This window comes from Protopterus annectens, chromosome 2.part2 (genome assembly GCF_019279795.1).
Source record: "Protopterus annectens isolate FY-2018-M chromosome 2.part2, PAN1.0, whole genome shotgun sequence".
NCBI classification, from domain to species: domain Eukaryota; kingdom Metazoa; phylum Chordata; order Ceratodontiformes; family Protopteridae; genus Protopterus; species Protopterus annectens.
The window spans coordinates 402,859,716-402,884,381 of NC_056730.1; the positions used below are offsets into that span (position 1 = coordinate 402,859,716).

The following is a 24,666-nucleotide window of genomic DNA, read 5'->3' on the forward strand; positions in this document are numbered from 1 at the left end:
CCTGAGCCTATTGATAAAAAGGCATTGCAGGATCATATACATAGCACTCAGCAGGTTAATAACCATTTTCTACAGTGTGGTTATGATGCACTGGAAGCTTCATGTAGGGCAGCTATGACTGGGGCTGTGATACGTAGACATGCTTGGTTAAAGGATCAGTCTTTGCCTGACCATGTAAAAGTAAAGTTACTTGATGCACCTTTGGAAAAACAGAAGCTTTTTGGTGCTAATGCACAAGATGTATTGAAATCCATAGAGGAAAAAGCAAAGTCAGTACAGACAGTCAACGATTTCCTTCAGGTTCAGCCACCCAGATTCAGCAGAAACTGGCCCTCAAAGAATTGGTCCTTCCCCAGCTCAGACAAGTTTCAAAGGGAAAAAGCAGGCGTGCCGAGGTAGAGGGCAATACCGAGGATCTTACAGGGGACGCCAATGGCAACCTCCAAATCAAAGAAGTGGTACAGACAGTTCAGCTGCACCACAAGGACAATCGCAATGACTTGATTTTCATTCCGCCTACAAAGGTCCAAAGAGAAGCACCCTTGGGCGGAAAATTATCCTTATTCTCACAAAACTGGCATATCTTAACCAAGGACAAGTGGATTCTGGATTTGATAGACAAAGGTTACAGATTCCACTTCCACACATTACCAATAAGACAAGGCATGCCAAACCTGCCACATCATCAAAGGGCAGAGGCATTCTCTCAAGTTTCCAAGCTGTTAAGCATAAGAGCAATAGAAAGGGTTCCTCCTCAGGAGCAAGGGCAGGGATTTTATTCAAGGCTGTTCCTTGTTCCAAGAAAAGAAAACAAATGGAGACCCATACTGGACTTGTCATCTCTAAACACTTTTCTCATAGTGCCAAAGTTCAAAATGCTGACGTTGCAGCAACTCCTTCCCATGCTGGGCAAGGGGTCTTGGCTGGTCACTCTGGACCTCAAGGAGGCATACCTGCATGTCCCAATCAGACAAAGTTGTAGAAGATACCTCAGATTTCTTGCAGGAACAGAGCATTATCAATTCTCAGCATTGCCGTTTGGCTTATCTACTGCGCCCAGAGTGTTCACGAAATGCCTGGCATCAGTAGTGGCGCACTGCAGACTGCAGGGGATTCAAATATACCCCTACTTGGACGACTGCCTCATACAAGCAGACAACAAACAAACCTTAAAAGAAAATTTGGACTACGCCATGCATCTACTGCAGGCCTTGGGATACACAGTCAACATTCAGAAGTCAAAACTACTGCCATCCCAACAGATTATTTTCTTAGGAGCCAAACTCTACACAGAAAACCAAATGGCCTACCTCACAGAGGAAAAACAGCAGCATTTACCAGAGTACTTCAAAGGCCTAGCAAAACTTTCCCAGCTGACTGCAAGGAAAATCCTGCAGGCCCTGGGGTTCATGGCATCTTGCATCCTTCTGATACCTTTGGCAAGACTTCATATGAGAAAGCTGCAATGGTATTTAAAAAAAACTTATGGTCTCAACACAGCCAAAGCCTAGAGGACATAATCCCACTTATTCCATGTCTGCAAAAAGAATTTTTATGGTGGGCTCAAGCCAGTCAGCAAAACAAAGGTATGCCTTTCAACAGACCTCAAGCAGGCCAAATGATTACAACAGATGCCTCAGACCATGGATGGGGGGCGCACATGGAAGACAGATGCATTCAGGGGCAATGGACCCCAAAGGAAAAACATCTGCACATAAACCAAAAGGAAATGTTGGCAGCGATATATGCAATCGAGACTTTCGAAAAATCACTACAACAAGGACATTTACTGATAAGGACAAGACAACACCACTGTCATGTGGTACATAAACAAGCAGGGAGGCACTCATTCTTATCCCCTCTGCAGACTAACAATGCTTCTCTGGGAAAAATCCCTGAGCCTGAAGATACATTTACAATCCCAGTTTATACCAGGCAAGGACAATGTACTGGCGGACAACCTGAGCAGAAATTTCATGGATCCACACGAATGGATGTTGCATCCTCACATTTTCTCTCAACTGACGAAGACATGGGGAAGACCGGATGTAGATCTTTTCTCATCCCACTTAAATCATCACCTGAAAAAGTTCTGCACAAGGACTCACCATCCTCTAGCCTGGAAGACGGATGCTCTCTCCTTCAGCTGGAATTCTCTAAAAATGTATGCATTCCCTCCTCTGCCTCTGCTGACCAAGGTGATACTGAAGATCAAAGCAGAACAACCAACAGGTATTTTGATAGCTCCAGACTGGCCAAGGCAACACTGGTACCCATTGCTATTGACCATAACTCGGACCAAACCATGGCCTCTGACTCTATGGCCCCTGCTCCTAACACAACACAATTACAGGACTATACATCAAGACCTGAAATCATTACACCTGACAGCCTGGAGGCTAACATGACTTCTCCGCCTACCTCTCTATCAAAATCGGTTCAAGAGATCTTGCTAGAAGCACGCAGACCTTCCACAAGAGAAGCATATTCAGCCAAATGGAAGAGATTCAGCATATGGAATGCCAACAGGGGTCAGGACACAGCATTACCGAGTATACCTCAGATTTTAGAATACTTGGCAGAACTACTTCATACTGGACTTTCATACTCTTCAATAAAGATTCATTACTCAGCAATCTCAGCAAAATACAACTGTGACCCTCCAGTGTTTTCTCATCCCTTGCTAAGACAGTTTCTAAGGGGAATAAAGAATATCAAACCTCCCAGAAAACAGCCAGTACCTGCATGGGACCTCAATTATGTGTTGGAAAAATTAACTCTTCCTCCATTTGAGCCAGCAGCAAGTTCAGAAATGCAATTTCTTTCATGGAAGACGGCCTTCTTATTGGCAGTCACATCTGCAAGAAGAGTTTCGGAGATACAGGCACTCATGGCAGTGCCTCCCTTCCTCATTTTTCATCAAGACAGAGTTTCTCTAAGAACCAATCCTACATTCATGCCCAAAGTTATTTCCAGAGTGTCTCTAAGTCAAGCTATTCACCTGCCTGCATTCTTCCCCAATCCACAAAATAGGGGGGAAAAGCTACTGCATACTTTGGACATACACAGACAACTACGTTACTACTTGGACAGAACTAAGGCCACCAGAAAGTCTGACTAACTGTTTGTAGCCTATGCTGCTGGAATGCAAGGAAAAGCCATCTCCAAACAAACAATTTCAAAATGGATTGGACATTGCATCAGATTCTGCTATTCTTTCCATGGAAAAGGTGTGCCAGCCAATATCAGGCCACATTCCACCAGAGCTATGGCCACTTCCACTGCTTTCCTAAGAGGAGTGGCAACAAAGGACATTTTAGAGGCTGCTACATGGAGCTCCGTGCATACATTTACCAAGCACTACAACCTGCCCTTATATTCCAGATCCCGAGCAGGCTTTGCTTCGGCAGACCTGCAGGGGATTTTAGCTACACCATCCTTATCTTAGTTCCATCCACCCCCAGCTTGGCTATGGTATTCAACCCATATGTTATTTATTTATTTATTTTTTTATTGCAGTTGGTTTACCAGGATAGTCCATTGGGCCACAAGGAACCCGATGTTCTTCATCTCACATTGCTGCAGTCCTAACACTTGGGTAGTCCGCTGTCCTTGGTCGGCCCGAATATCAAAGTATAAGGCTGACGTCGGTCAGGGCGCATTTGACTGACGTCAGGACGTCAGGGTACAAATGCGCATGACCGACGTCATATCCTCAGTCTTTTTTGCCGCATGGTCCGATGCAGAAGCAGTATTGCAAGTGCTGGTTGGCGTTCTGAGATTTTTCGATTTAGAAGTTTCAGACCGAGTTCAAAGTTGGCTAAGTACCCGTTGGGGAATATTTTGTTTTTCTTGCCTCAGTCATTTACGGATGTCAGAAAAAGTTAATAATTGCATTTCTTGTGGGAAACAGATACGCATAGAGATTATCATACTTTGTGTATTCCTTGCTTAGGGCCTGAGCACGGCGTTGTTGGCTGTCGCTCTTGTGCTAGATTTAATAACGCACTATAAAGAGAAGGTTGGATTGTGCAAGGTTAGTCTTTGGGAAGCGGTGCAACTATAAAATGCCGTCGGATGCTCCGGCGCTTCTTCAAGAAGCGCAAGGACAAGGCAGTTAAGCCTAGGCTAGAAGAACCGTCTGTACCAGGCGCGGTTCTTTGGAGGTGTCGGTGGAGCCGGTGGCTCCACGGAGGACTCTTTGTGTTCCCAGGGTGAGACCTTATTATTGCAGGATGTGGCCTCTCGGAGACTAGTCAGGCTGAGGGGCTTCTCATCTTACTATACTCCCTCCCTTCGCAAGGTGGCTAGGCCCTCTCCTTCTGTTTCAAAGGCTTCCCCCAGGGGCAGGCCAGGTTTGGCTTCAGTTGGTGTTACCCCTAGCTCCTCAGGTACTGTGCCCAGGAAGCATATGCTTAAAATGGCAGAAGATTTGATTACTTTGATCAGGGGTTCTATGCCCCCTCCTGATAAGAGACCTAGGGTGGATCCTGACCTCGGGGCTTCTGAGCAGGCCTCAGATGTTTCAGAGTCTTGACTGAAGACTTGCAGGAGTACTCTCCTTATTCTGATTTTGATGTGGATGATTCTACTCCTTCTGCTACTCCTCCTGAGGATTTTTCTTTTTCAGAAACTCTTCATTCCATGAGGGAGCATTTTAAGTGGGAGGGTCAGGACTTCTCTGATTCCAGGAAAAGGCTTAGGGAATTTCTGTTTTACCCCAGCATAGGCCTTTGGCTATACCTCCTGTTTTGGATGTAGTGGACAATGTTTTACAGAAGCTTCTCTTAATCCTGATTCTTTGCCTCCTGCTCCTGTTAAGCCGGATAGGTATTACAGGGTGCCTGAAGCTCATAAGTATCTTTTTAAGAGTCCTAGGGCAGACCCAGAGACTGTTAGCCAGGGGCCTAAAGGTGTGAAGGCTTCTGTTGTTAAGAATCCGATTCCTGCAGACAAGGAGGCTAGGGCCTTGGATAGATGGGGAAAGAAAGTCTATACTTCTTCCACTCTTGCTATGAGGGCTCTGAATTGCCAGTTTCACATGTTGAAATACCAAAATTATCTCCTTTCACTATTGAAGTCTAAGGTTGATGCTCTGGCAGTAGGTATTGATTGTAAGGAGTTGCAAGATTTAGTGCATGTTTCTGAACAGGTGGGTAAGCATTCTTTGCAATGTGGTTTTGATGCTGTACAGGCCTCGTCTAGGGTGGCTGCCACTGGGTCAGTCCTTCGTAGGCACGCCTGGCTGAGGGATCAGAATTTGTCTGAACATGTTAAGACAAGGATTTTAGATGCTCCTTTACAATCTGGGGAGTTGTTTGGCCCGCCTGTTGAGACAGTCTTAAAGAAAATGGAAGACAAGGCTAAGTCTATGCAGACTGTTAAAGATCTTTTGCAGGTCCAGCCTCCAAAGTTTAGTAGAAATTGGCCTACTAAAGGGTGGGCGTATCCTTCTTATGGTTCACAGTCTAGGGGTAGATCTAGACGTGGTAGGGCAGAGCCCAGGGCTCTTTCAGGCCTAGAACAGGGAGTTCTCCTGCACAGGCTTGGTGAGGGCTGGCGTCAGTCCCTTCGTCACCAGACCTAATCACCTACCTTCTCAGCTGCCAGAGCCTGCTCGTCTGGCAGCACCTTTGGGAGGAAGGTTGGCACTTTTCAAAGAAAATTGGAGTTTAATTACCCAGGACAGATGGGTATTGGATATCATTCACCACGGCTACAGGTTTTATTTCCATACCTTGCCTCCTTTCAAAGGCATGCCAGGCGTTCCTCCTCCACAAAGACTAGAGGCTCACAAACAGGTTTCTCTGTTGCTCCAACTAGGGGCCATACAGCCGGTCCCTCTGCCAGAAGTGGGCCTAGGATTTTATTCTCGCCTGTTCCTAGTACCAAAGGGGAACACGTGGAGACCAATTTTGGATTTATCTATCCTCAACACTTATCTGGACATTCCCAAGTTCAAAATGTTGACGTTGCAGCAGCTTTTACCTCTGCTGGGCAAAGATCATTGGATGGTAACTTTGGATCTCAAGGAGGCTTACCTTCATGTTCCTATCAGACTAAGTTGCAGGAAGTATCTGCGTTTTCGAGCTGGGACTTCTCACTATCAGTTCTCTGCATTGCCCTTTGGCTTATCTACTGCCCAGAGTGTTCACGAAAGTTCTGGCTCCAGTGATAGCTTTCTTCAGACAAAAGGAATACAGATCTATCCTTATTTGGACGACTGCCTAATTCTGGCTCAAGGAAGAAGAGCTTCTTCATCATTTGGATTATGTGATAGCAGTGCTAAGATGCCTAGGGTATTCTGTGAGCGAAATAAAGTCCAGTCTAGTACCCTCTCAAGACATGTGCTTTCTGGGTGTGAGACTGAATACAGCATCCCAGATGGCCTTTTAACCCCGGACAAACAAAAGAGTCTATCCCTTTACTTCCATCAACTATCTCATCAGTCCGGGCTGACTGCAAGGACAGTCCTTCAAGCCTTAGGGTTCATGGCATCTTGTATTCTGGTGCTTCCCAATGCCAAACTGCATATGAGGAAGCTACAATGGTATCTCAAAATGTATGGACACAGCACTGCCAGGATCTAGACACTGTCATTCAAATAATACCTTGCATTCAAAAAGGAATTTTTGTGGTGGGCTCAGGAATGTCACCTAAACAAGGGACTCTCTGTGACCCGGCCAGAGGCGAGTCAGATTTTAACGACAGATGCCTCAGACAAAGCTTGGGGAGCTCATCTAAATGGAAAGTGGATACAAAACAAGTGGCCTGTCAGACTACAACATCTACATATCAACATGAAGGAGATGTTAGCAGTCCAGTTTGCATTAATTGCTTTCAAGGAATTGCTTCTTCCAGGGCAGGTGTTGATTCTAACAGACAACACAACTGTCATGTGGTACATCAACAAGCAAGGGGGAACGCATTCTTATCTTCTATGCAGGCAAGCAATGATTTTGTGGGAGACTGCTCTCAGTTTACAGCTCAATCTTCAGGCAAGGTTTCTGCCAGGAGCACAGAACTCCTTAGCAGATGTGTTGAGCAGGCAATTATGGATCCCCACGAGTGGAAATTGGATCCTCATGTATTTCAGAAATTGACAGTGTCATGGGGAACTCCAGACATAGATCTGTTCACTTCTCCACTAAACCATCAGCTGCCAAAGTTTTGCACAAAAGGTTTCATCCCACAGCTTGGAAAGTGGATGCTCTTTCTTTCAATTGGAGCAATCTTCATGTATATGCCTTTCCACCTCTGCCTCTCCTCCCAAAGGTACTTCTAAAGGTCAGACAGGACAAGCCAAGGATGATTTTAATAGCTCGGATTGGCCTCGACAACACTGGTACCCATTACTGAGAAGTCTGGTACGGAAGCCTCCATGGCCTTTGCCTTCGATTCCACACCTGTTGTCGCAGGAGGACAGCCATTTGCTAAATGTCAAGCTTCACTCTCTGCACCTAACAGCCTGGCATATTCTGTTTTGAACCAAAGTGGGCCTCCACTTCCTCAGCAAGTTTTGAATGTTATTTTGGAAGCTAGGAGGCCTAGTACAAGGAAAGTGTACGCAGACAAATGGAAGAGATTTTTGTTTTGGAGTGCAGCAAAAGATTTTGATGTTTCTGAGCCTAATTTGAGTGTGGCTCTTCAATATCTTACTGAGTTACTGGACAAAGGTTTGTCTTTCTCTTCTATTAAAGTTAATGCTGCAGCAATTTCAGCTCACTATGATTGCAACCCACCATTGTTTTCTCATCCTTTGTTCAAGCAATTTCTTAGAGGGGCAAATAATATAAGACCCCTACGAAGAGCTCCTACTCCTGCTTGGGATCTCAATTTTGTGTTGGAGAAACTCACTCTACAACCTTTTGAGCCTGCAGCTACTGCTGAGTTGAAATATTTATCTTGGAAGACTGCTTTTTTGTTGGCCATTACCTCTGCAAGAAGGGTTTCTGAATTACAGGCCCTTATGGCAGTTGAGCCTTTCTTGATTTTCCATAAGGATAGGGTATCATTACGTACTAATCCTTCCTTTATGCCTAAGGTGGTTTCTAGTGTGGCTTTAAACCAAACTATTCATTTGCCTACTTTTTATGCAAATCCCCAAAATAAAGGGAAAAGATTTTGCACACTTTAGATGTCCACAGGCAGTTGCGTTATTATTTGGACAGAACTAAAGGGTTCAGGCAGTCTCAGCAGTTGTTTGTTTCTTTTGCCTTGAGTTCTCAGGGCAAGCCTGTATCAAAACAAACTATTTCTAAGTGGATTGGGTTTTGCATTGCTTTCTGTTATTCCCATCATGGCAAGGAGATTCCAGCTGGGATTAGGCCTCATTCCACTAGGGCTACTGCCACTTCAACAGCTTTTTGAGGGGAGTGGCAACCAAGGATATTTTGGAGGCAGCTACTTGGAGTTCTGTACATACTTTCTCTAGGCATTATCATCTGCCACTTTACTCTAAGTCCAGGGCTGGTTTTGCCACTGCTGTTTTGCAGGGCATTTTGGCAGCTCCTGCTTCCTTGTAGTTAGCCATCCTCCCTTACCTCTGCTTTGGGATTCTACCCAAGTGTTAGGACTGCAGCAATGTGAGATGAAGAACATAGTACAGTTTTGTACCTACCATAAATGTAGATGTTCGAAGATCCACATTGCTGCAGTCCAATTTACCCTCCCTCCTTACCCTCTGTAGTTAGAGGCGGTTGTGTGGGTTGGGTTGTACATTTTGTGTATATTGTATATATTGTACATATAGTTAGTGCAGGGGTGGTTGGTTGGTTGTTTGCTGTCTTTTGGTTTTGACCTTTATTTTTAGGGTCTTCTGACATCTGGGGCAAGAAAAGACTGAGGATATGACGTCGGTCATGCGCATTTGTACCCTGACGTCCTGACGTCAGTCAAATGCGCCCTGACCGACATCAGCCTTATACTTTGATATTCGGGCCGACCAAGGACAGCGGACTACCCAAGTGTTAGGACTGCAGCAATGTGGATCTTCGAACATCTACATTTATGGTAGGTACAAAACTGTACTTTTTCAATGGAGTCCTGGGGAGAAAAGCTCCAAAAATACATTTTACATACCTACAAACATATATTCACACATACACTCAAAGGTTAACAATAAGGTAAAAAAGCAAAAATGTACAGCTGGATACAGTATGCAAAAAATGTAATAATATTAATTTGTACAGAAATATCCATTTATACAGAGTAGTTAGGAAAAACTTAGTCACTAGAAAGTTAAAGGAGATTCAGTGAGATGATGAAGTGGTGGAAGAAGAGAATCATTGGACTTACCTAATAATTTCTATAGAAATTTAGGTATAGTAAGGTGTAGCAGAGTATGGAGGGAGAGAGAAGAGAATAGTAGGTTATGTAGGGTGGGAGCAGGAGCATTCCCACTGAGATGCTAGGTGTGTATAGAGAGATTTTTTGAAAGCAGAGTGATTAGAGGTGGTACGTATGAGTGAAGGAAGGGAGTTCCAGATGCGAGCTAGGGTGAAAGATAGAAGGTTTTTGCCTGGGGGATATGTAGGTTTATGGACTTTGAGTAGGTTTTGATTGTTTGATCTTAATACTCTATTGGGTAGATGCATATTAAATGCAGAAGAAAGGGAAGGACAGAGGGAGGGGTTGAGAATAAGCTTGTGGGCTAGAGTTAGCTGAGTGTAAGTGAGTTGATTGGGAAGTTCTAGCCATTTTAGTTTCTGGAGGGAAAAGCAGTGGTGAGTGGAAGATTTGTGGCTGGTGGTGAATTTTGCAATTTTGTTGTAACAACAGGAAAGTTGTTTTTTGAGAGAGGATTGAAGATTAGTTAGGAGTGGGGCGCCATAGAGGAGGGAGGGGATAATGAAGGATGAAGCAAGTGTTATTTTGGTAACAGAGGTAAGGTAGGCATTTTGTCTATAAAGCATACCAAGTTTTTGGGTGGGTTTTTTTGATGTTTTTTTGTAGGTGGGAGGTAAATTTAAGTTGGCTGTCAATTAGTACTCCAAGTAGCTTGGTCTCTGACACTAATTCTAGGGAAGAGTTATCTTGGCTTAGAGGGAGTAAAAATCATTAGCTTGGTCTTGGAGGCATTAAGAGCTAGGTGATTCTTTAACATCCATTGTTCTGTTATAGAAAAGGCATCTTGAGTTAGTTTTTGAAGTGTAGAGATAGAGGTGGCTGAGCAGATGATGGTGGAATCATCTGCATATTGGATGATGTTTGAGAAAGGGATTGATTTGTGGAAGTCATTTATAAATATGTTGAAGAGAACAGGTCCTAGAATGGAGCCTTGTGGAACACCTGTAGGGGTATTAAGGAATGAGGAGGTAGTTTTTTTCCATTTTACTGCTTGTTTCCGGTTGGCCAGAGCCCAGTAGAGCAGAGGAGGAGCGAAAAACTATCAGTAGAGCAGTGTTCAAGAAGGGTAAGTAGTATATGGGTAAGTGGAGAGGGCCTAGATATGGAGGGGTAGTGGACTAAAAGTATCAGGGGGAGAGAGTGAGGGACTGGGATGTGAGAATTAAGAGTCAGAGAGAGAGAATGTCAAGCTCAAAATGGGGTCTAATGTCAAGGGGAGGGGATGTCCTCTAGTGGATAGTAGCTATTTACTCAGCGACTGCAGTTGCATTCTTGAAGGACATAGTACAGTTTTGTACCTACCATAAATGTAGATGTCCGATAGATATGCAACTGCAGTCGGATTTTCCCTCCCACCTACCCCTCTGTATCCTTCTATTTGGGTCCTTCCCCCTTTTCCCATTAGCTGGGGGTATTCCTATGGTGTATCTGTTTATTACTATTGTGCATGTTTGGGATTATTTTTATCCACTTACCAAATTCAGCCTTCCTAGGAGGGCACCTGACATCTGGGGCAAGAAACACTGAAGAAGATGGCGTCGGCTGATGCCTTTATACTCCAGCCGTGGTGACGTTGGAGAGGAGGCGACACCAGCCGACGCCGGACCCAGACTTTGGAATTCGGCCGACCGAGGGCTGCCTGAGGCAGGACAACCCATATGTTATGACTGCAGTTGCATATCTATCGGACATCTACATTTATGGTAGGTACAAAACTGTACTTTTTGGGGACAGTTGCTGCTGACCTGTTTTAACCTTTCCAGGATAAGGGTAAGGCCTTGCAGGAATGCAGGCATATTTTTGGCTCCCCATCTCCAAATTTCGTAGGGAGTACCCTTCTAAGTCTGCCTTTGTTTGTAGGCAGACTGTCCCACCTTCCAAAGTTAAGAAGGGGTCTAGGTGTTTTTCCCTGCTAAATCCTCTCAGACTCCATCACAGAAGCCTTCTTTTCAGGACTTTTCATGAGGCTGAGTCCTGGACCTGCTGAGACAGTCTGCCACAAAATTGCACTCTGAGGGTATATAGACTTCCTGTAGAATAACCTGTAGTTTGATGTCTGCTTCCCATTCCTGAAGGGCTAACCTGCAAGGAAGGTAAGATCTTGTGCCTCCTTGTTTGTTGATGTATCATGTGACTATGGTGTTGTCTGTATAACTCTTCAAGAGACCTGGGACCAAAAGCGAATGGAAAGCCTAAAGGCCAGAATGACAGCCCACATTTCCTTGAAGATGTTGTGATCCACCTTCTGCTGAGTTGGACAAAGGCCCCACACCTTCAGGGTGCCTGAAGTGGTTCCCCATACCAGCTCTGATATGTCTGTGAAGAGTTCCTGAGACAGTTGAAAGAATCCCTAGCTTTAGAGGTAGCTGCTGAATCCACCAGTGAAATTTCAGTTTGAGACAAGGGAGTAGCGGAATGAGATGGTCCAGCTAGTTGAGGTGTTGAAGCCACACTGATTTTAGGTACCACTGAAACTTCCCCACATGAAGTCTGGCCCAGGGCAGCTTTTGGATAGTGGAGGCCATGAACCCCAAAGTCCTGAGAAACTCCCTGGCTACATGGTAGGATGGGGGAAGCAAGGGCTGAAAATAATTTGAGGGGGACAAAACCTTAGAGGCAGGAAAGATGCCAGCATTGGAACAATCTGGAATCTGCAGCCTAGGAAAACACGATTCTGAGTTGAAGTCTACATTGACTTCTGAAGGGTGATCGTGAACCCCAGGCTGTGCAGCAGAAGCTGAGTAAAATTAAGATCCTGTGCCAGCTTAGAATGGGATGGAGCCTGTGGCAGGAGGTCATCCAGGTAAGGAAATATCCAAATGCCCTGCACAACAGGAACTAGACATTTGTTGAACACCCTTGGAGCTGTGGAAAGCCCAAAGGGCAAAGCAGAGAACTGAAACTGAGAGGAAGAAACAGAGAAATGCAAATATGTTGTCAGTAGGGGGTGGATTGGAATATAAAAGTAAGTGTCCTTCAGATGTAAGGAAACCAGAAAGGCTTGGGGGAGCAACAGAGTCTGAAGAGAGGTAATTCAGAAGGAAGGCACTGTGCCAAAGGTGTTCAGAAAGGAAAGAACAAGGACAGGTCTCCAAGATCTCTCTTTCCTTGGGACTAGAAACATCCTGGAATAAAACCCCAAACCCCTGCCTGTCTGTGAAACTGTGGAACCAGTTGAATGGTAGCCCAGTCAAGCAGACCCTGCAGTATCCATGGAAAATGGGGAAGCTGTTCTGTCAGATTTGAGGAATTCTGGAAAAGGAAGGAAGGACCTTCCAGGTCATAAAGTAACCCTGCCAGATGATGGTGAATAACCAAGTATCTGTGGTGATCAGCTGCCAAACTGGGAGAGAAGGAGAAAGCCTGAGGGACAAGGGAATCTGGCCAAGAGGAAGCTAGGACAGACAGATGACTGTAGATTTGTCAGGAAAGGACTGTTTCTGGGACATGAGTATCTGAGTAGGCTTGTCAGGATAAACTCCTGGTAGGAGCCTTCTTACATTTGGAAGACTTGTCTAGGTAGCCTACACATAAAAGCAGTCATACTAGGGTAGCTCCTCTGAAACTTGGGAATAGGGGAGACAAAGATGTGCTTCTAATCTTTCATGACCTTACCTTGATCCTAGAAGGTCTTAAAAAGGTCAGCTACAGCAGTATCAAACAAATTCTGGTTATCCAAGAGGGAGTTCCAAAGTTTTGCTTTGATATCATATGGCAAGGCCTGAAGGTAAAGCCAGGAGTAGCGCCTAATCACACAGCCAGAGGCAGTAGCCATAGAGGATGCATCTACTGCATCATAACTACATTTGATAGAGTGACAGGCAACCTGAAAAGTGGAAATGAGCAAGGAGAGAGTTGAGACTTTACCCTCACAGTCAGGCATATCAAAAACAAGTTTTCCAACCTGGGAAAGAAGAGACAGCACGTACCTAGTTACACAAGTGTGGTAATTGATGGCCCTGAAGGCTAAGGTAGCAGAAGTGTATACCTTTTTACCAGTCTTCTCCATGGCTCTGCTGTCCTTATTCAAAGGAAGGAAGGAGCTTGGAAGAAGGGAGCAACTAGAAGGATTACCAATAGAAACAGAAATCACTGCAGGATCAAAGGAAGGGCATTTAGACAGGAATTTGCAGACATTTAGCACCTACCGGGTTTCTTAGGAGCTAGAAGCTGAGAATCTGGTGTGAGAGAAGCAGCAGGTATCCAAGAGATCTGCCAGCACAGGAGGGACAGCTGAAGGTTTAGGAAAGTCCATTTGTAACAACTTATAATATCTCTTCAAGAACTCCAAAACTTGGCAGTAATCCCATTTGAAATGCTTCATCATGCGCAGGACTTTACCAAAGGAGGATTAGACTGACAGATTCCCTCCACCCTAGACCCATAACCTAAAGCTGAAGGTAATTGGGATGAATAGGCCTAGGAGTCAGCCTCAGAATCAAAATCGGCATCTAAAGACTCTGGGTCCCTAACCCTGTTAAGAGTAAGGGACCAAGGAGGAGCAGGAACTGAAACCCCCTAAGAAGGCTAGAATGCAACCAAGGCTTTAAACAAAGCCTTGAGTAAGGTCCTGCCATTCCTTATGTGGATCTGTTTGAGTAGACATCACATGCCTAGTTTATTGCCTTTTTTTCATCGGGATGTCCACTCTGACAAAACGTGGAGGTTCGGACCCCTGCATAGATTTAATCAAGGTACTCGGCACCTCTTTCCATACAAGGATTTGAGAAATTCCCTTAGGCCCTTTGGAAATTATCAGCCATGGTTCCCTCTCAATGTCTGCAGCAGATGTTCAGATTCTGCTACAGTACCTTAAGCCAAAAGCTTGAGACTGTCTCTCAAGGTAAATGGAAAGGAAAGAAAGGTGACTATGCAAAGTCTTGGGGACAAAAGCCGGACAGATGGAACACTGCATGTGGTCACTGGATGCATCTAAGCAAAACTGACACCTATCGTGGCAGTCTTTATAGGGAATCTGCCTCCCACACTGACATGTAACCAAGTAAATACTATAAAGAAAAGAAAAACTAACCCCAATGGGGTACTTATCTGAAAAATGTAGGCCCAGTAAAACCAGCAAAGTGAAGGACATTCAGACAGACGTACAACAGCATTTGGACTGGTGTCAACTAAAGTTCTGAGCTTGCAACAGTGATATCAAACGACATCTACTGAATGGTCAAGTGTCCAGCTCGATAGAAAGGGAAGACATACAGCTTACCAAGGATGTGGCAGACTGTCAGGCATCATGGTCCTTGATGCCCTCAGACACAAGTTGACCAGAAAAACTCAAGAGGTTTGGAAGGATCTCTTTTCTCCTCTCTATGGGGCTACTAATCCTCTACAGATGTTTTTCTTAGGGGAGACATTTGCTGGGACCTGTTGCTGTGAATCTGTAGACAAGGCAGCTTGCTTGATAAAGGCTGTAAGCAATTTTGTGCTGGTATACATGGAGAACTAGGTCCCTTCAGTTTACTGACTAATGTTGGAACAGTTGGGCCCATTGTGGTTAGGGCCTAAGCAATAGACACTAGCTGTGACAAGCCTTATATGATATGTTTCTTTAAGGCATACCTAGACAGTTTCTCGGGGGTGCATATACAGTGTTCATAGGTTCATAGGTAGGTACTAGGCTATTGGCCCTAGGGCCTATATAAGCCTAGCCAAAGGTACCCTGGCTTTTGCCGCCCAAGAAAATTATTTTCCTGTGCCACTGTCAAGCAGAGCCACAGAAGTGATCCCCGGGGTGAATTTCCTATCTCCCATCCAGTCATCAAGATTTTCCTTGAAGAGTGCTAATGAGGAGCTTTGTTTGATATAGATAGGTAGTTTGTTCCAGAGTATGGGAAGTCTCTGGGACAGGAATCTATCCCTCCAGCATGTTCTGTTTATTGTGGTGATGAGGTTTAGGTCCCTAGATCGTGTAGCTCATAGGGATTGGGATTTCTTTAAGTGGAGCAGTGTACTACATTACTTGTCAAAAAAGCCAAAGATCCTCTTGTAACAAAGCAATACTGTATACAGTAAAATCAAACCTGATACCAGACTGTTGCTCACCAAGTATTGTGCTCAATATTGTCAAGAACTAAAGATTGTAGCAGATGCCACTTTTATACCAACAATATATATGGATGTCTTGAGGACAATGGAAGGAAGCTGCGCAGTTCAGGAAGTCTGGCTGGATGTCAGACTTGACCTGTGATGAAGATGCCTTCTGTTATGATCACAACAATGATTCACATGAATATCATATCTATAATATATGTGGTTGTAGTAGTTCAAGCTGGGTCAGCCTTGAAGAACTTCCCCATGGCAATTGTACACAATGGTGAAGACCTGTGATTGCCCTGCAAGTGGAGTCTTCTTTGGTGATTTGACTAACACAGCAGAGGAAGGCACTGCTCCCTGGTATTTGGGGGCAGACCATCATCCATCTATGAGAAAGTTTCTTCTTCTTAGAGAATTGGTGTGGTCAAGACAAAGGGGTTTAGGGGAGTTGCAGAGACCCTTAATTGTGGTCTCTTTACTCAACCAGATCTGAAGGCCTGACCAAGCAGAACATAACTACGGAAAGGGTCACCTAGTATAGCCTCCCTAAGCTTGTCCTTAAAGGAGCCTGAGCATGTTAACTGATGCAGCCATATCTTCAGCCTGCTCCCAGAAGTACAGTGTTAAAACAATCAAGATTTTAGTGAGCCATAATGAAACTCAGATCCTCCTTATTACAAAGCTCATGGAGCTTTCCAGTGGTGAGGAGTGGAATCCAGGCAAGTGACATAAGGAACTGTCCCAGTTTGGCAGAAAACACTACATTGCCAACCCTATACAAGCCCTAGGCTCTTACTCAAGGAGTAAGGTGGAAAGGTGCTATAGTCTTGCGTATGACCTATGCTAGACAGAAGAAATCAAGAGAGGAGTGTTACCCCAGGATACACGGTCATAATTTACTTCCATTCATTGAGGGCTTGTACAATAAATTAACCACTTTAGTAACAGCAGGGAAGAGTAAGGATGTTTCTAGGCCACAAATATAAGGGCAGGATGACCCAGAGCTCCTCATATTTCTTAACCAGTTATTGGTTAAGACACTTCTGGGGAAAAGACAAAGGAGCTACAGGTCAGTGGTCTTTGTCAATCTTAGTCTTTCCCTAAAGGAAAAGTCAAGTGGTAGGGAACTCTCAATCTTTTCCATCTTGTATACCAGAACCATGGGATCCTCAAGGTTCCTTGTCCCAAACCAGTGAGGGGAAGGGGAACCCCTTCTGCAGCTTCAGAGAGGCTGGACTGGGCCCATTTTCTTCATTAAGCAAGAGGAAGAAAAGTGCTGGGGTTAGGCAACAGGATTCCCACACCCAAAGACATGCATGCTAGAGCATGGCACTGTCTTGAGAGGCCAGCACTGCTATAAGCCCATACTTCCTTAAGGGTATAGTCTAGGAAATGCATCTCCCTCATACTTGATACATGTGTAATGCTTGGGCTGACACAGCACAGTTGGCACAGGGAACCCAATATAAATTACAAAGAGGCACAACAAAAACCTGTAATTTAGCTACTTTTATCTTATCAGGAAAAGCTTTTCAGTAGCAATTTAGTGAAAAAGAAACATCAGAGATGTTCTGAAAAAACTAATGTAGTTCTGCAACACTGCCATGTGATCTACACTTTGATATGCTATGGAGAGACAAAATGCACACTGGGAGAAAAGACAGTCCGAAAAGCATATTTGCAGCCTGTCAGCTTATTTTGGAGAATTAAAAAAAAAACACAAACTACTATAATGATACAGAACAGAAGGGTTATTACTGTATAACAGAGCAAAATTAAATATTTTCAGTCTCAAGGTGAAGCTCTCCTTTAAATAAGGCACATTCTGTAACTGAATGACTAAATGTTAAAAATGACTGAAATTCTAAAATGTAAGCAAGTCTAAAGGGGGGGGGGGGTGAGTTTGGAGTTAAAATATGTAATGTGATTGGTTCACCTTTCTTCATAAGTATGTTTACTGATCAATTTTTCGAATTAATTAGCTAGAAAGATCCTCCTACCCACAAAGCATTTGATTGCTCCAGAATCTATGTAGTACTTACAAAAGTAAAGTATTTATTAATTTTCACAGTTCACATTAAGAAGGACATGCCTCAGACATTATGCAGATAATTTGAGCTGGGCATTTCTCTTTTTCAATTCATTAATTCCCTGTAATAGTTATGTGGGTGCTCTGAGCTATTGCACAATGGGGCCCCCTGTACCGAGCCAACAGATACTGGCCGACAGATTCAGTGCCAACTTTACCCCTCTCCCCCACAAAGGACCAATCACAATACCAGTAGATTGCCATGCACCCAGTATTACTGCTGCACAGGTTAAAACAGCACTGTCCAAGGCCAAGAATCCAGCTTCTATGGGACCTGACAATATCCCTGGCTGTATTCTGCATGAACTACTGAGTGAACTGGCACCTCACCTATGTGTCCCATTCAACCACAGCTTCACCTCTGGCTTTGTCCCTACTGAATAGTGCACTGCTACAGTCATCCCTCTCCACAAAGGAGGAGCGATTACAGACCCTGGGAACTATCGCCCCATTAGCCTGATGAGTCTGATATGCAGAGCTATGGAACGCATCATCATGGACCTAATAAACAAGGATATAGGGAATCTCCAAAGTATGGATCTCACACAGTTTGGTTGTGTGAAGGGTAGATCATGCCTGCTCAACCTGGTCAATTTCTTTGAGTCAGTCACCAGAGCTGTGGATGAAGGCAAGGTGATTCATACTGCCTACTTTGTCTGGCCAAGGCCTTTGATACCATTCCCCACTCAGGAATCATAGAAAAACTCACTAAGCTAGGCATCAACCCATATATCTCTAGGTGGGTTGTAAATTAGCTCAACAATAGAACCCACAGTGTGAAAGTGTCTGATTCCAAGTCAGACTGCTGACCAGTCACAAGTGGATTCCCTCAGGTTTCGGTCCTAGGTCCTCTCCTGTTTGGTATCTACGTCTCTGAAGTCCAGGCCAACATGAAGGGACTCTGGCTGACATAGTTTGCAGACGATTGCAAGTTGGGAGCTATTATTAACTCCCGAAGTGATGTTGACATCCTACAGAAAGGTCTCACCGATACCAACAACTGGTGTCAAAGTCATAGCCTTAAGCTCAATGCCAAAAGTGTGTCGTCACCCCCTTTGGGAAAAGCCCAGTTCCCATGAATTACCACATCAATGGTAGTCCACTGAACACAGAATGCGTTATAAGAGATCTGGAAATACAGGTTGACAGCAACCTCTCTTTTGCCCACCACATTGCCACTGTGGTCAGAAAGTTATTCTATGTGGCACATCTCATTACAAAGGGTTTTGCATCCAGGAAGAAAGAGGTCATTGTCTCCCTTTACTCTTCCCTCATTAGGCCAGTCGAGTACAGTGCCCCATTTGGCATGTACCTTACTAGACACCTGCAACAACTAGAGAGGCTACAAATGTACCTCACAAAGAGGATCCTAGGTCTTAAACACTTGTCCTATATGGACAGACTCAAAAAACTCCAACTATTCTCTCTGTATTGTCACCTACTTAGAAGCGGTCTCTGCTTGACTTACAGAGCCGTGTCTGACCCAGCTTTGTTAGAAATGGTACATCTAAAGAAATCCCAGTCCGTCCGACCACACAGTCCAGAGACCTCTACCTCATTATCACAATCAACAGAACATGCTAGAGGGACAGGTTCATAACCCAGAGACTGCCCATGCTATGGAATAGACTTCCCATACATGTCAAACAGAGCACCTCACTGGCCCTCGTCAAGAGAAATCCTGATGAGCAGATGTGAAATAGAAATTTCACCCCGGGGATCACTCCAGTGGCTCTACTCGACAGAGGCACTGGGAACTAAGATTGGGTGGCACGATGCCAGGGTAATCCTATGGGCTAGGCTTGTAAAGGCTCCAGGGCCATTAGCCTAGTACATACCTATGAACCTATAAAAGCTTCACCAAGCTGTGGCAATGCAATAATGGTGTGACCATTAAGTTACTTACACAGTTGATAACACGCTGAGAGCAATCTATAACTGTTGCTTCTTAACTACATTCAGACAAAGTAAAGTGCACTTACTGCTTTGTGCTCTTCACCTTGAGCTTTGGTTGTGGTTCTTAAAAGTAGTGGTCAGAGGTTAATGTACAATTAAACTGAATCAACTCAGTCTGCTTGTTATGTAACTAAGGTGTATGAACAAGTGTTTCATATAACTAACAGAATCCTCATAAATGTTGCTTCAAAAACTAATACTTATTAATTGATCCATGTTTTGTATCCCATTTAGGTGCTGTATGTATCCAACTTCTTCAAAGTTAGAGAGGAGTTTACCCAGAAAGATGAAGAAAAACCACACACAGTATTGCATGAATCAACAAGTGGTAATCATTATGGCAGCAATCACCAGCCTTAGAGGACTGATAAATACATCTTGTGAGCTCAGACTTTTTTTTTTTTGAAATGGAAGATACGCAAAGTAAAAAAATGTTGACTAGATGGTTACATCTCTTCTTTCTTAACCAAAATGCCTTTAAAGGACTGCTGCTGCTGTATTCCTTCACTATTGATGTGTACATACATGTAAACAACTCAGACACACCCCTTTTCCACTCTGTATTATTGAGAGTATAAGCAAAGGCTTTAGAACCCAGTGAATATCTGTGATTGCAGCTCATCATAATAAAATGCTTATACAATGTATTTAACGTTATTTTTTTAATTAAAATAAGAAACAATGCTCTTTATGTACAGGTTGTTTGATGCATGCTTGAGGTCACTGTAGACCTAAAAGGAAATAAAAACTTGATAAAGTGGTGATGCCTGTTCATTAGAATAATTAAATGAAGTCAAGAGTTGTAATCCGTCTTGAAGAATCTTAATTGCTGGTGAAAAACATTAAAACATGGTGTCCAAGCATGACATCATCTTTATAAGTAAAGGCTGGCAGCAAACAGTGTCTTGATATTTGTGATGCCTGTTGATAGAGAAGAACAAGGCTATAAAATTAATGTATAATTTTAGCATGACTAAACAGCAGAAAAAGCAATGTTTAATGTGTCACGTTATATCAAAAATATTTTTAGTCCATATCGGTCCTAACTTTTTATAATGACAAGCTGTGCCAGAATTCCTTATCAACCATGCAGTCCAAGTAAAGCATGAACAAGAATGTAAAATTTTGGAATATTCAGTATGACATGGGTTAAACGTATCATTTTTGCTGGGTCCCCCAACAGTCATTTGAAAGAGAAGTACAGTCAGGGACTGCAGTAACAGAAAAAAAATTGCAAATCCAAATTTACCTTGATATCAGACTACAGCAATAAGCAAGTCACTAAATTAGTAATAGTATGCATTCAGAGAAGATATTCAGTGATAACCTGAGCATTACTAACCAGATGGCACATGGACTGCAAAGGTTTCAGAGATTACAGATCAGAGTACTGCAATTGTCTGACTGATAATTTCTTCAGGAAATGAAATGATACACAAACTTCAGAAGTGTAAATATGCTGTAGAGATAGACTGTGCATTTTTAAGAAATCAAACCTGCCAAATAATATAATTTTTGATGTTCTTCATGTTTCACTGTTGCAGTCATCACATTTGGGTTATCTGCTTGCAGTAGCCCTCAATTGGCCTGATTAACAAAGTCCTGGGTCCTACGTCAGTTGCTGTCTCCTCTTTCATGACATCAGGTCATCAGGGGTATAAAACATGCAGCCATCATTACATCAGTCTTTCTTGCCCTGCGGTGCCCAAAGCAGAAGCAGTTCGCAAGTGCTGGTCAGCCGACTCTTGAAATTTTCATTTTCGAGTTTCAGAAGCAAAGTCTTCAACTAAAAGCTAAGTACCCCACTGGGGAAACTTTTTCTTGCTCTAAACCGATGTCAGTAATTGACTGTATTCCTTGCCTAGGCCCTGACCTCGACGTATCGCACTGTCGGTTTTGTGCGTTATTTAAACTACGAACTATCCGTTATCGATATATTTTCGCTTCTAAATTTTTGGTGCTCAGTTTAATTATCCCAATATGTCTTCGGTAAGCCGTCCGACTACCGACATTCCGAAAAATGCAAAGATATAGACAGAGACATGCCGCCGAGGTGCCGGTACTCAGTGAGGCGCTTTTGCAGCCCCTGATACATGCTACTTCAGATTCACAGGCCTCTACTGAGACCCTTTCGGAGTCAGGGTATGCCACGAGATACTTTAACTATGGAACCTGCATATGTCTCTACCTTGGGTGGGTCCAGAACCGCTGTGCAGGCACCGGCTTCTGAGGGTATATTCAGGCCTACTGACTTGCATATTAAACCGACGCCATCTTCTTCTTCAAGGCCTAAAATTCAAACCATGCCTAGAAAACTGATGCCCATGGTCAGGCCTCTATGCTTAAAAAAACAAATAAGTATGACTGAAGACCTTATTACTTTAATCAGAGGAAGCCAGCCTTCCCCCTCTAAGAGACCTAGGACTGAGTTTGCTTGTGATACTTCTGACCAGGATTCTGAAAGTTCTGTTTCCCCTGATGACCAGGATTTACCCTTATCTACCTATGAGGATTCTGATGCTAAGGACTCTATTCCCTCTGCTTCTCTCCCAGAGGGTTTCTCTTTTGTTGAAACCTTGCATACTCTCAGGGAGCATTTTCATTGAGAAAGTCAGGATTTCTCTGATTCTAAAAAGAGGCTTAGGAATTTCTTACTCCTGTCCCAGCACAGGCCTTTAGCTATACCTCCTGTACTGGACATTGTTGATGATGCTTTTTCGGAATCTAGCTTGGCCCCTGACTCTACCTCCAGATCTCAGAAAACCTGATAGATATTACAAGGTTCCTGACTCTCACAGGTTCCTTTTCAAAAATTCTACTGCAGATTCTGAAACCATTTCACAGGGACCCAAGGGCATTAAAGCTTCTACTGCCAAAAATCATACCCCCTCTGATAGAGACTCCAGGGCTCTGGATAGATGGGTTAAGAAGGTATACACTTCTGCAACTTTGGCCATTAGGGACTTGAATTGCCAGTTTCATATGTTAAAGTATCTGCAGCATATTATTGGATTGCTTAAACAGAAAATGATGTTAATTCCTGATTGTGCTGAAAATAAGGATTTACAGGATTTAATGCATTCTGCTGAGCAAGTTGGTAAACATACGTTGCAATGCGGTTTTGATTCACTAGAGGCATCTTGCAGGGCTGTTGTAACTGGGTCTGTACTTAGAAGGCATGCTTGGCTTAAGGAACAATCCTTGCCAGATTATGTAAAAGCGAAATTACTGGATGCTCCCTTGAATCAGGACCGCCTGTTTGGCAACAAGACAGAAGAATTTCTTAAAAAGATGGAGGAAAAAGCTAAATCTGTGCAAACCGTTAAAGATTTTTTACAAGTGCAACCTCTGAGATTTAGTAGGCATTGGCCTTCTAAGAATTGGTCCATTCCTGCCTCTTCCAGACCTTCTCAGTCCAAACCCAAATCCAGCAGATCATCCAGGCTTCAGTCCCAGGATACGCACAGGGCTAAGCAGTGGGGGGGGGCCTCCACTTCCAAACCTGTGAGTAATAAAACTCCCTCCTATGGTAAACTGGCTCAATGACTTATTTTTAAAACTTCCAAGCACTTCTCAGCTGACTGCCCCTTTGGGGGGAAAGATTGCACTTCATGCAAAGAACTGGGGACTCATTACCCAGGACAAATGGGTTTTAAGTATAGTGTCCCAAGGATACAGATTTCACTTCCACACATTACCAACTCCAAGGGGTTGGCCGGATCTACTTCCAAATCAGTGGGCAGAGGCCCAAAAGCAAGTAATCTCTCTCTTAAGCATAGGGGCAATTCAATTGGTACCAGAAGAGGAAAAGGGACAAGGTTTCTACTCGAGACTTTTCCTGGTACCCAGAAAAGACAATTCATGTCGTCCTATCCTGGACCTGTGTACTCTAAACACCTTTTTGGTGATTCCAAAATTCAAGATACTGACTCTTCACCAATTGCTTCCTATGCTAGGCAAAGATGCCTGGTTGGCAACACTAGATTTAAAGGAAGAATACCTCCACATCCCAGTCAGGGAGTCTTGCAGAAGATACTTAAGCTTCAAAGCAGGCTACACACACTATCACAAAAAAGCAAAATAAAACCAATAAGGAAATAAAGCTACACAGTGAACTGCATGAACTGATTTACTGAATAAAGTACTATTGTTTTATATCATTTTAATTTAGTCAATAAATCAGTTCATGCGGTTCACTGTGGCTTTATTTCATTACATGCACTATCAGTTCTCTGCACTGCCCTTTGGCTTATCTACTGCACCCAGGGTATTCACAAAGTGCTTAGCTCCAGTCATTGCATTTTGCAGGCAAAGAAATATTCAAATATACCCATACCTGGACGATTGTCTAATTCAAGCAGAAAACCAGGACATACTTTTGTATCATCTGGCTTTTGTACAGAGGGTGCTAACTTGTCTGGGGTACACCATAAACGAAAAGAAATCACACCTGGTACCCTGTCAACAGATTATATTCCTGGGAGCAAGCTTGAATACAACTTCCCAGATGGCTTTCCTCACGCCATTGAAACAAATTCACTTGACAACCTACTTCAAATAAGTGGCCACAAAAACCCTGCTATCTGCAAGGCAAATACTACAAGCCTTGGGGTTCATGGCCTCCTGCATTTTTCTAATTCCATATGCAAGACTGCATATGAGGAAACTACAATGGTATCTAAAAAGTCTATGGTGTCAACATTCTCAGGATCTAGAAGCAATGATTCCTGTCATACCTTGCGTACACCTAGAGTTCCTTTGGTGGGCATAGGCCTGCCACCAAAACAAGGGACTACCATTCACACTACCCCCTGCTGCCCAAACCCTAACAACAGATGCATCAGACTATGCATGGGGGGGCGAACCTGGCAGGGAAAGTGCATTCAGGGCAAATGGAACCCAAGTTAAATGCACCTGCACATCAATCTAAAAGAAATGTTAGCTGTACAGAATGCGCCGACAGCCTTCAAGGACCACATTCTTCCAGGACAGTTAATGGTAAAGATGGACAACACCACTGTTATGTGGTACATAAACAAGCAGGGAGGTACACATTCTTACTCCCTCTGCAGACTAGCCATGGCATTGTGGAACACAGCCTTGAGCTACCAAGTGCATCTACAAGCTCAATTCCTGACAGGAAAACTTAATACACTGGCAGTTGGAATAAGCAGAAGTCTCATGGACCCACATGAGTGGAAACTGGAACCAAGGATTTTCAGCAT

At 43.7% G+C, this 24,666-nt stretch overlaps 1 protein-coding gene across 3 annotated transcripts in view; it reads left to right on the forward strand.

The window, feature by feature from the left end:
* Window positions 1-20,201, forward strand: part of PLPP1 (phospholipid phosphatase 1) — a 1,366,516-nt gene extending 1,346,315 nt beyond the window's left edge. For all 3 annotated transcript variants that reach the window (XM_044063927.1, XM_044063926.1, XM_044063924.1), the window contains one exon: window positions 19,676-20,201. In XM_044063927.1, coding sequence (XP_043919862.1) covers window positions 19,676-19,801 — 126 coding nt within the window. In that variant the 3' untranslated portion in view covers window positions 19,802-20,201. The remainder of the gene's footprint in view (window positions 1-19,675) is intronic.
* Window positions 20,202-24,666: the final 4,465 nt, after the last annotated feature.